General features: G+C 37.1%; 1 protein-coding gene across 1 annotated transcript; it reads left to right on the forward strand.

The window, feature by feature from the left end:
- Positions 1 to 9,688: 9,688 nt before the first annotated feature.
- On the forward strand, positions 9,689 to 10,906 carry LOC149175930 (F-box only protein 6-like). The gene has a single exon (XM_089421293.1). It carries the CDS (start codon positions 9,689 to 9,691, stop codon positions 10,904 to 10,906), a length of 1,218 nt encoding a protein of 405 aa, XP_089277419.1.
- Positions 10,907 to 13,080: the final 2,174 nt, after the last annotated feature.

The following is a 13,080-nucleotide window of genomic DNA, read 5'->3' on the forward strand; positions in this document are numbered from 1 at the left end:
GAAATAACGTTTTTTAACTTAGAGAAACTTTCTATAAAGCTGAGAAAAGTCCGTCAAATGACATGGATTAGAAAAATCTCTTTGAAATGGAAACAATGTCTTTTACCTAAAAGAAGCTTTTTATAATGCTAAAAAAAAATCAAATTATATGACCTAGAAAAAAATGTCATGAAACTATAATTTAAAATTAGGTTATAATATTGAGTTAATTTAGGTTATAAGTTACAAGCTGAAAGAGAAAAAAATAGATTATAAGGCTAAGTTACAAGTTGAACAAAAAAAATAATTGAAGTGGAAAGTAATTTGAAACTTTAATTTATTTATTTTTTTGTTGAAGCAAGAAATGAACCTTCTATTCATATGAAGCTAAAAAATTGTTACATTAAATAGAACTGGCGCCCCGTGCTTAGGGATTTGAGCCAACTGCTCGAGAACCAGGCTAAGGGCCCACAAAACCGAGCAACCTTATAAACCAAACCTTCAAAAAGTCAATAAGCGGACCTGATGTGGAAATGGAGACCACAGTGAAAATAATTCGATTCCGCAAGGTGGATAACCATCAAGCAATTGTTTCGCCCGATATCCCTTAACCCGCTCCTGAGCAGGAATGTGCAAGGAAGATATCCCGGTCCCACCAACCAACACGCACAACAAATATTAGCCATGGATCTGAAACCACTAGATCCAACGACTATGAAGGATATCGGGCTAGAAAGCGAGAAATACCTACCCGATGAAGGCAGTATTCTCTCTCATCCTTGGGCCACGTGTAGAATGGTTAGTAGCATCAGAAGCAATTGTGTAAAACCATTTGTGGTAATGCGGATGCCCGATAACCACTGTTACTGTAGCAAAACCACCATGTACTTTAGCAAAGCTGTTGGTACCTCCTTTTGGTTTTGCGCTCTTTCTCCTCTGCCTACCATCCATTTGTGGGGCCCAGAAATACCAATAAGCGGATCCGATACGGAAATAGAGACCACAGTGGAAATAGTTTGAATCCGCAAGGTGGATAACCATCGAGCAGTTGTTCCGCCTGAAATCCCTTAACCCACTCCTGAGCAGGCACGTGCAAGGAAGACATTCTGGTCCCACCAACCAACAAGCATAACAAACTCTAGCCATAGATCTGCAACCTCTAGATCCAACAGCTTTGAAGGATATTGGGATGGAAAGAAGAGCAAGGAATACCCGCCCGATGAAGGCGGTATTCTCTCTCCTCCTTAGGCCACGTGTAGAATGGTTAGTGGCATTGGAAGAATTCTTGTAAACCCACTTATGGTAATTCAGATGCCCGATAACCACTGTAACTGTAATAAAACCACCATGTGCTTTAGCAAACTGTTGGTACCTCCTTTTGGTTTCGCACTCTTACTCCTCTACCTTTCATCCATTTGTGAGGCCCAAAAATACCAATTCTCATGTAGCCTGTTTGTTAAACCCTTAACAACCATCTTCTTAATTTTCAACTAGCTACTTCCCCTTTATGTATTGGTGTTGCTCCCTATTTGCACGCACCAGAGCATAGCAGTCCTCACGAAGTTTTCATGTAGGAACCAACTCCCACGAGCAACACTTGTTGCCTCTTGAACAAATCACCCCTTCATTAGCAAGTATGTCTGCCACTCTGTTGGCATCTCTGCGCACATGAACAAAACTAAGAGTTCTGAGTATTCTTAGGTGAGATTAAATTTGGTGATAGACCTGCGAAAGTCTCCAGTGGTTCAAAAACTTTTCTGGGGCTATGCCATTGCCTATCCTTTTGACAAAATTGATTGTTAATTTCAGTCTGCCTCTATGATTGTGTTATGTAAATTGTGATCAATCAGAATTTCTAAGCCTTGCTCTATGGCCATGAGTTCCGCCATGTTGTTAGTTGCCCTCCCCAAATGACTATGAAAGATGATTTTTATATTGCCCTCTTCATCTCTTATGAGTCCTCTGTAACCAGCATCCCCAGGGCTTCCTTTTAAGGCTCCATCTATGTTGAATTTCAAAAAGCCATGGGGACGGGGTTGCCAGAAAGTCGTTCCTTTAGATATGTGCCTTGCTTTCTTTTTTATGCCCTGAGGGACATGTGACTGGAACCCCAACAGTTCGAGAATGTGAGCATCCCATTGTCTATGGGGTTTCTCAGGAGGTTTCTTCAGAAGGGCATTAACTTTTTCTTTGAATTGTTTTAGGATCTGAGCCATGATGCTTTGTGTTGATCCAGATTTAGCTTTGAAGATCCTGTTGTTGTGTTCTTTCCAAACATCCCAGATCAAAAATCCTGGATTCAGAGTCCAGGCTAAATTGATTGTTTCATTTTCCGAGAAGTCTTTCCTCCAATTCTTTATAGTTTCAGTAATGTCATTTTCGTTCCTGATTGTTTGGTTGAAGATAGTGGCCACTCAATTCCATAAGGTGGAGGTGAAGGCGTAGAGGTTAAGAAGGTGATCCATAGTTTCCTCTTGTAGACCACATAACTAGCATCTTTATGGACCAAAAAAACCTCTCTTTCTGAGATTTTTCCAAGTCATAATCTTTTTATGTTGTACCAACCACATGAACAGTTTGATCTTCATCTAGTCTGGGTTGGTCCAAAGATCTTTCCAAGTCTTGTTAGGGCTTGGATAATTAAGTCCAACGATTATTCTCTTTGCCTCTTTGAGGTTGAATATGCCCCCATTGTTGTTTCCCCATCTTAGTAGATAATTCTAGGTTGAAGTCAAAATTTGCCTCTTTTCCAAAATCACTTCAAGAACTTGAGCTTGGGCCTTCAAAGGGGTCTCTTCACTGTAATCTGGGACCTTCCAAATTCTCCATTTAATTGTGTCTCTTGACTGATCACAAAATTCACTTAACCTTTTCATTCCTTTATTAATGGTATCATTTTTTATGATGTCCAGTCCTTCTCTACAGAGGTTGTGTTCCTGCTGCTAGTTATCCTCCCAGAACCAGGCTAGATTCCCATTTCTTATCTCCCAGAAACTATGTTTTTGAACTAAGGCTTTATTCTCCCAAGCATTGTTCCAAATATGGGAACCCCTGACGTGTCCTGTCATTCGAATGTGGTCCCCTTCTTGCTAGTCTGTTGCATATTTTTGTTTGCAAATCTTAGCCCAGGGGTTTCTCATTTCCTTTAGCCATCTCCACCAAAGTTTTTCCCCCAAAACTTTGCTAAGAGTGTCCGTGTCGTGGAGACCCAAACCACCATGTGTTTTAGGTTTGTAAAGCTTGTCCCATGCAACCAGAGTCCATTTCTTTTTCTCTTCTCCTTTACCCCAAAGAAAGTTTTTTTGGATATTCTTGATTTGCTGTAAAACTCCTATTGGGACAGGAAGGGTTGAAAAATGAATATTAGAATGGTTTATAGAATAGCCTTTGTAAGAATTAGCCTTCCTGCTAAATTCAAGGATCTACTAGTCCAGTTGTTAACTTTGTCCTTCAGTTTATTTATAACTAACTCCCACACTTCCTTACTCAGAGGTTTATTAGTGAGACGGATTCCCAGATATTTGGAGGGAAGATGATCTCTTTGAAAGCCGAGAATTCTAGAGAGATTTCTTTGAACAAAAATATCAGTATTAAAAAGGAAAACTTTCGATTTTGTGAGGCTTACCTTAGTGCCAGCAGCCATTCCGAAATCATCCAGGATTTTTTTGAAAGCTTTGGCGTCCTTGACTGTGGGAATGCCCTGCAGCATAGTATCATCCACAAATTGTTGATGAGTCAATGTGTCCCCATTCTGAGTAAGTTTGAGTCCCTGGATTCTCCCTTCCTCCTTGGCTAAATTGATCACTTTGCTTAATCCTTCCATCATGAGAATGAAGAGGAATGGGGAGAGAGGATCTCCTTGCCTGAGGCCTCTCGATGGCTTGAAGGTTCTGGATGGAGAGCCATTAAGAAGGATTGAACAACTAGCTGTCGTAACTAGATCCATGACCCACTTTATCCAGTTGTGGTCAAAGCCATAAGTTTTAAGAACTTTCCTGATGTAAGACTAGCTTAGCTTATCATAAGCTTTCACTATGTCCAGCTGCATTATCATACCTGCTTGCTTATTGGTCTTGAGGGAATGAACCACTTCGTGAGCTTGAATGATATTATTGAGAATTTGTCTACCTTCCACATATCCAGTCTACTCCTCTGACACTAGTGTTGGAAGAAGAGGTTTGAGTCTGTTAGCAACAACTTTGGAAATGATTTTGTACACCACATTGCATAAAGCTATGGGTCTAAATCTGTCTGGTTTCATGGGTTTTTCCTGATTAGGGATTAATGCTATGAAGGATTCATTAAGTGCTCTCAGAATAGTTCTTGATTTTCTTGAGTCCTCCACCACATCAAGAATGTCTTGTTTGACAATATCCCAACATGCTTTGAAGAAGTCTACACTGAAACCATCTAGGCCTGGAGCTTTCCCATTGTGCATCTCTTTCATTACTTCCTTGACCCCTTCTTCCATTACTGGCCTGTTGAGGTTATAGTTATCTTCCTTGGTAACCAGTTTTGGAATATGCTGAGTGAAGCTCTTGGTGAATTGAGATATGTCTGCCATGGTCTCCTATGCTATGTTTTGAAAATGTTGTACCAGAACAGATTCCATTTCCTTTTGAATATTTATCTCTTTCCCTTGAGGATCTATGAGTTTTGTGATCTGATTATTTGCCCTATGTTTCATGGTAGACTTGTGGAAGAACCTAGTATTTTTCTCCCCTTCTTTAATCCATTGTACTCTTGATTTCTGTCTCCAGAAGATTTCCTTCTGCTGGCATCTATTGTCCCATTCTTGTTGTAGAGATTCTGCTTGCATTTTCCTCTCCTCTGTGAAGCCTTCTGTGATGAGGATTTGATTAGTTTCCTGTAATTTTTTCTCCACTTCTCTTTTGGCTTCAAAAATATTTCCAAACTCATTTTTGTTCCATTCTTTGAGCCTTAGCTTTATGTGTTTGAGTCTCTATTGCAGGAGGAACATTTTTGTGCCTTGGGTGGGCATGTCTTCCACCCACCATTTTCCAATATTAGTGATGAAGTCAGGGTGAGTGAGCCAGACATTTTCGAACCTGAAAGGTCTATTCCTCAGGGTACCAATAAATGAGGCTTCCAGCTAGATGGGCCAGTGGTTCGAACCTCCAAAAGGAAGGATAAAAGTTGTCATGATACGACTGGAGAGAAGGAGATCCTCCAAGATTATGAATTTGTCTAATTTCAAGGCAACTTGGGAGGTTCCTCCTCTCTTGTTATTCCATGTGAAGGTACCATTTATTATGTCCATATCCACCAGTCTCGTTGTTTAAGAAGTTCTGGAAGGCAATTGAGTCTCATCCAAGCATTCTGGTCCCTCCGTTTTTCTCTGTGAGTGATTTGATCATGTTAAAATCCCCTCCCAGAATCCAGGGGATTACTAGGTGTCTCTCTCTCAGCTCCTCCAAAGAGTTAAGGAGCCTAAGTTTGTCTTCAAGAAGTTGTGGACCATAGACATTTGTGATCATGTAACAATGCTTGTCCCCCAAAGGTTGGATAACCATTGAAAGGTGGTTCCTAGATGCTTCAGCATCCAGGATCTCAAATTTCTGAGGATTCCAAAGAGTAAGAATTTCCCCTGCTGTGTTATTTGCTTTGACTTCTAGGTACTCATATTTGATAATCCATTTGCTATGTATTTCTCTGATCTTGTCTGCTAAGCATTTTGTTTCTTGTATAAACACCATGTCTGGTTTTTCTTCTTTTATTTTGTTGCTGATATTTCTTTGTTTTCTTTTACTTCCTAGTCCTCTAATGTTCCAAGTTGTAAGCTTCATAATGATGGGTTTATAAAGGAGTAACTGGTGAGATCTTTCATCTTACCTAAATAAATCATGAGTTTCCCCCACTCTGACAAAAGTTCATTTTGTCTCTTTCTTCCTCTTTTCTTGCCTGGGTTTTTGGAGGAGTGTCCTGAAGTTATCTCCAATGATTTAACCCCTATGTTCTCCTGGTTGTCGTAGTTCCTTTTGACTCCTGCAGCCTTTGTTTGAGACCTTCGAAGGAATAGCTGTTGTACTCTATCAAACTCCTCTTGTGGTAGAGAGTCAATCCCTTTATTGGTTCCTACTCTAGAAAGATTTCTAGTTCAAGGTTCTCACTCTTAAGAATCTCCTGTAGGTCTTGGTCCTCCGTATCTCCTTCGCTTAGGGTCATCTCATGGTCCCTGCCAAGTTCCATAGTGCTTGGTGGGTTCTCCTATTGCTCATTGTATTCCTGTATGATTTCCATGCTATCGTGTTTTTCTTTCTCTGTATGGATGTATTTTGGTTCCTTATTCATTCCATTTTCCCCCCCTCTTCTTCTAAAATCTCAAAACTATTATGACCTGGTAGCTTGTTCCCGCTAAGTTTCTTTTGGTACTTTTTCCCGCTCCTTTCCCTCTACCTCCCGCTTTGGCGAAACCTTCAGGGTCTTTTCCTATGTTGGTTTTCAAGTTATCCTCCCTTTTGTTGTGTGGGCAGTCTCTAAAGAGGTGCCCATGTTCATGACATTTACGACATTTGAATGGGATGTGTTCATAGTCAGCCGCCTGTACCCATTCCTCATCATAAACTTCTAGGATGAGTTCATCCGGGAGTGCTCCCGATAAGTCCATTTCTACACATATACGGGCGAAGGAGGTATATTTACCATGAAAATTCGCCTCTGAAATCTTTATAAAATGCCCTAATTTCTTACCTATAGCTTTTAAGGATTCTGGTAGCCAATAATCTAAAGGTGAGGAGCATAATCTAATCCACACCAGGACCGATGTGAACGTTTCTCACTCCGGAACAAAGTTCATCATCAAAGGTCACATGTAGAGGCCAGCAGCAGCATAAAAGTAGGGTCCTCCTTCAAAAACTCTATCTTTGTCCTCCAGGTTAGTGAAAACCACTATGAAAAAACCCTTGGCCATATACCCATAAACTTGCATATGACCGCATAAGTTGCCATGTGATCCCTGTGCACCTGTAATGCAGGATCATTTAAGACCACCCAGGGTTTGATGTTAGACTTGGGCTTGCAGGGTCCCGTCGTAGATATATTCTCCATTCTCTTACTACTGTCTCCAGATTTCGCTTCCTTCCTCGCCTCCTTGTGGGCCCCTTCCTTTTCGATGGATTTGCTACTTTCCGGCTTTTGAGTGTTGTTTGTCTTTGTCTCTGCCTCCGTTGATTTCCTAAAATTGTTCAGACTTGTCTCTTTGCTTTGTTTGAAACCACTTTACTGTAGGAGGGAGTGGAGCTCCCTCCTCCACACCCCTCCATCATTACCATCTCGCTTGTGTTGCCCTTTATTCAAAACCCTAGTCGCTCCCAATCCGCCTCTAAAAACCACTATGTTTTCCACAACATCTTCTGAAACTTGAATTTATTTTAAAACTAAACTTTTTATTTAATTAAATTTATTTTACAATTTCCTAACGTAATATCAATAAAATGAATACTATTGGATCTAGATTAATCACCAATTTTAAGCAATAAATAATATATTTTAGCATTGTTCTTTCACATAGCATAGATAGAACCTTAAAAAGTGCTCGATGGAATAAGAACTTATGCTCGAAACAACATAACTTTAGTTAGATGAACGATTAATAATTAAACCTATAACATTACCTTGTAATGTAATTTCAAGACTTTTGTTGGAAAAGAAATAAGGTATCGTCGATAAAGCCTAAGCATAAAATAAAAATTATGCTCACGGAAGAAGAAAGAAGCCTATAATTTAGATATTTTAGATGAAGGTTGTTTTAGTAATAACAGGTGGTGCAAGTTGTTGTTTATATATTATAAAAACATATTTCATTAATTCTAAAGTAGGAGAGATGAAGGTATAAATAATAGAAGGAAGCTAAGTGGTTGGTTGGTGTTAAGAATATCTCACATTTAAAAATGGGGAATTTTAGGTTGATAATTAATTGTGTGAATGGTAAAGTAAATTAGAAAATTAAATATTTTATTGCGTGAATGGTAAGAGTAAATTGGAAAATCAAATATTTATTTTTATTATGGAAGTTTAATAAAAAATATTTTTATTCTATTTTGGAGATATACAAGTAAGTTGGAAAATCAAATATTTATTTTTATCATAGAAATTCAATAAAAAAAATATATTTTTTTTTGGAGATGTACAAAGAATTTAATGAGAAAATATACAAATTATTAGAGAAAGATATATGAATTCAAAAATGTTTATTTATAATAATGAATTTATGATATGGGCGAAAGATTTACTAATAATATCAAAACTAAAAAGACAAACTTCTCCAAAACCAAAACCAATAATTTTTTCTATTAGTAATATTTTTTCATAAATAAGATTTATAGTATTCACTAGAAGTTTTAGATAGCTTCTTATGCTTTTAGCTAAAGATATAATTATCTTTATCTAAATGAATAACTAATTGTTGATCAATTTTGCTTATGGTTTGTGAAAAAAGAGAGATATTTCTCATCCTTCAATAAAAGATCATATATATATTTTTCTCAAAACTAAATAAAATTTGTAAAAGTTCTTCTAAAATATATATATGAAAGTGTAGTTTTTAAATTTTAATAAACATAATTATAGTATATTTATCTATATGTGTGTGCTTGAGCCTATCTTATTATACAATATAAATGTATAAATTTTTGTTGTACGAATTATGTGAAAGTGTATTTTTTTAGTGTATAATAATAAAGGATTTCAACTTTCACATAATACCTCACTTAATATACTTTTTTACTATTATTTACAAGTTATAAATTGTGTAATTGCGAATAAATGTAAATATTCTCTTAATCTTCCTAGAATTCCTCAATCCTAATTTGCATGTGAAGGATATAAGTTATATTTTCAAATCATATTATGGCATGGGTACAAATACACATTATTGGATATTATTTTTTTTGTTGAAATTAGTCATAATTATTAAATGTTAAAAGATTCAAGTTTGAACAATTTGGTTCTTTAATTGAAAGGTTTAAGTTTAGGTTTATTAAAATAAATTGTAACCAACTAAACATTTATAAAATAATTGGTTTAAGTCTCTAAAACCATATTATACTTAGGCCATTTATAACATTTATGAAAAAGTTATATTTAATCTAATAATAACGGTTTAAAATTACAAATTTTTCAAAAAAAATCACTCCAATAAAAAAACAAAAAATCTTAAACCAATTTAAATTTATATAATAATAAAAAATTATCTACTCATACCATCGATTTTCAAATCCATTCTCACATGAACAAGTTGACACTATTATACTGTATATGCTTAAACTAATTCTAAATTTATATAATCACAATAAAATTTTCCATGCGTGTAATCAACTTTCCATAAATAAAAACTGATACGACCCACTTTCAAATCCATTCTCGCATGGCTACGTTGACACTTTTTTAGACTGCACATTTAAGTCGTAACTAAAAGAAAACTACAAATATCCATGGAATATATCTCAAGTTAGCACAAACTAGTTCTATAACAACATTAAATTTTCTAGGAATATAATCAACTTTCCAAAAATAAAAAAGGGAGTCAGCATGCTCTAATTTTCACTCTTTTGCTCCCAACTGTAAGTCTTGAATGTGCATGGAACTGGTTAACAGTATAAATATTTGGTTCACACCTCGAGGATTCGCACTTACCTTCAGAAATTTTGTAAAGCTCGGATTCCTCTGAATCAGTTCACAGTATTCATTAATGGCCTTAGAAGAAAGGGAAAGGGTCAATGCTGCGAAACAATCTGTTATGGAAAATCATGGGGAGTGTTCAGATTTAGCCAAGGGGTTGTGGAATAAGTTGAATAAGGATGTGAAATTAGATATATTGGGTAGGCTGCCTCTGGAAACTGTTTGTAAATTTGGCTGCGTCTGTAAAGAATGGAAAGGACTACTTTCTAGCGAATTGATGAGTAACATATGGGCAAGGGCACCTGCCAACAGGGGGCCATGGCTGGTTGTGTGCGATATATTTTCTGCTACTCCTTCCATAGCTTATTGTTTTTACACAAACAGTTGGAAACCCTGCTTCTCCATATCCAGGGGACGATCAAGAAGTGTCCATCACCGTGGATCAGCTGCAGGCCTTCTGTTACTAGACAAGGAATGCGACTGTCTTGATTATTGCCGTTGTTGTTCATACGTATACAATCCTTATAGAAGGACACACTTCAAACTTCCCCCCATGTTACTTCAAATCAACCGCCATGTCACCAAAGCCATTGTGCAAACTGACAGTGACAGCTACAAAGTAGTGGCGGTGGGGTTGCTTCATGGCGGTCTAGGATCATCTGTGGTGGAAATCTACGAATCGTGTACCAAGTCATGGAGAACTGCTGGAAATCTTCCAAGGGAGTTGGGTGTAATTCAGGACTTGGTTGTACTGGACGATACCTTGTACTGTCTGATGGCTGAATATGGAGTGCGGGCCACGCTGATTTTAGATATTAGTGCAGCATCTGGGATACCTGTGTTTTTTGTACCGCTTCCAGAAGTACTGAACAATTCCTCGACGATGCCATACTTGATCGCCTGCGGGTCGCGGATTCTGGTGGCAGCGACCATAGCCTTGGAGGAATTGTTGGAAGGGCGGGATATGAGGAGGAGTATTACTGTTTGGGAGTTTGAAAAAGATCACAGGCAAGGCTTCTCTCGCTGGAAGGAGATAACAAAGATGCCTCCATCGTTATACCAAGATATGATGGGGTCGTCGGCTTGGTTCCAGTGCGCAGGAGTGGGCCAAACGTGGATCTGCTTCAAATCAGTTTCAAATAAAGATGACAGGGTAATCACAGATTTGGTTGTTACCTATAATTTAAGCAACAACTCATGGACTCGCCTTCCCCGCTGTCCAACACGCCAATGGAGTCATCAATATCTCATGGCCTTTGAACCCAGACCCAACATGGGCGTCGAGTAAAGCATGGCATAGTATAAATTCTCGCCATTCGTTTAGTATAGCGATGTGGATTGTTGCTGAAATAGCCATGTTTTAGTTGTTTTTAGTGATATTTTTTAGGAAGTTTTTCTGGTTTAATTTTTTTGAAATTAGGCAGGAATTTATTGAAATCACAAGTTTGATGAGTAACTCCTCCACAATGGAATTGTCCAAGAAATTTTTATTGGAAATGCTGAATCCATATATAAAATAAATAAATAAAAACCAGTTTAAATAATACAAATAAAAATTTCACCTCAAATTTTTCTAGACACAAAAAATCAGGCTCCAAACAATTCCACCCTTTTTATATATGAATTCACTCTTCAGTTTTCAGTTTTTTATAAACAACTCCACTCTTTTTATATATGGATTCACTCTTCAGTTTTCAGTTTTTTATATTATTTTGATAGAGATGACAATGTTACATGAGTGATATGTATTTGGTTTTAGAAATGATAATTTGATATTAATATGGGAATGTATTACAGTTATCTATAGTCACATATCATTAAAAATAAAAAAATAATAATATATTTGTATATTTTATTTATTAATGAATTTTAAAAATAATTTTGGTTTTTAAAATTTAAATATTTTGTTATATAATTGTTAGAAAAAAATTAAATATTTGTTTTTGGAAATAAAAAAATTAATTTTCAATTTTGATATTCTTTTTTTTTTCTTTAAAAATTAAAAAATATGTTTTCAATTTTGATATTTTCTCTTTCCTTATTATTATTATTATTATAAATAAAAGAGTTTTATATATCAATTTAGTGTTTAATTAGATATAATTTTAAAAATAAATTATTATATTGTATGGTGGGTCCAATACTTAAAAACCTCTATTTCCCCCTGAAAATTCACATGTTCAAATCCAAAATGAAATAAAGTATGTACATCTTTGTAAAATTTAATAATCACTGAAAGTTTATTAGCAAGTTCGGTAGAAGTTGAAGTTTATGGAGCAGGGGGGCAAAGTTAGGGTTTAGAACAGGGAGCAACAGGAGCGAGCTGGTAACAATGGAGGAGCAAGGAGGAAGGAGTTCCACTCCCTCCTACAGTAATGTAGTATCAAGCAAAAGTAAGGAGACGAGTTTGAATGGATTCAAGAAACCTACGGAGGCAGGAAAAAAGAATGCAAACACAAAAAAGCCGGAAAGCAGCAAATCCGATGAACAAGAAGAGACTCACGGGGCAGTCAGGAGGGAGGAGAGACTAGGAGACAGTAGTCAGAGAAACGAGTACAAATCTGCAACGGGACCCTATAAACCCAAGTCAACCATTAAACCCCGGGTGGTCCTAAATGATCCTGCACTACAGGTGCACAGAGATCACATGGCGACTTACACAATTATATGCAAGCTTATAGGTATATGGCCTACAGAGAAGAATTTGTACACGTGGATAAGAAACAACTGGAAACCAAAGGGAGAAATAAATCTACATCTAGGGTCCAAGGGTTTCTTCACAGTGGTTTTCACTAACCTAGAGGACAAAGACAGAGTGTTTGAAGGAAGACCCTACTTCTATGCTACTACAGGCCTATACATGCGACCTTGGGTGATGAACTTTGTTCTGGAACGAGAAACCTTCACATCGGTCCCGGTATGGATAAGACTATACTCCTTACCTCTAGATTATTGGTTGCCTAAATCCTTAAAAACTATAGGTAATAAATTAGGGCATTTTCTAAGAATATTAGAGGCAACTATGCAAGGTAAATATACCTCCTTTGCCCACATATGTGTGGAAATGGATCTATCGGGAGCACTTCCGGATGAAGTTGTTCTAGAAGTATATGATGAGGAATGGGTACAGGCGGTGGACTATGAACATGTCCCATTGAGATGCCGTAAATGTCATGAACATGGGCACCTCTTTAGAGATTTCCCACAAAACAAAATGGAGGATAATCTAAGAACCAACACAGGCAAAGATCCTGAAGGATTCACCAAGATGGGAAGTAGAGGGAAAGGAGGGGGAAGAAAGTACCAAAAGAAACCTAGTGAAAACAAGCTACCAAATCGTAACAGTTTTGAGATTTTAGAAGGAGGGAACAATGGAAAGGACAATGCACTAGAGATCAATCCCACAGAGAACGAAAAAGAGGACAGCCTGAAAATCATACATGAAAACAGCGAACAAAAGGA

The sequence above is a fragment of the Pinus tabuliformis genome, chromosome 4_1, assembly GCF_031772625.1.
Source record: "Pinus tabuliformis cultivar Carrire ecotype Pingquan chromosome 4_1, CPIR1, whole genome shotgun sequence".
In the NCBI taxonomy this organism is placed as follows: Eukaryota; Viridiplantae; Streptophyta; class Pinopsida; order Pinales; family Pinaceae; genus Pinus; species Pinus tabuliformis.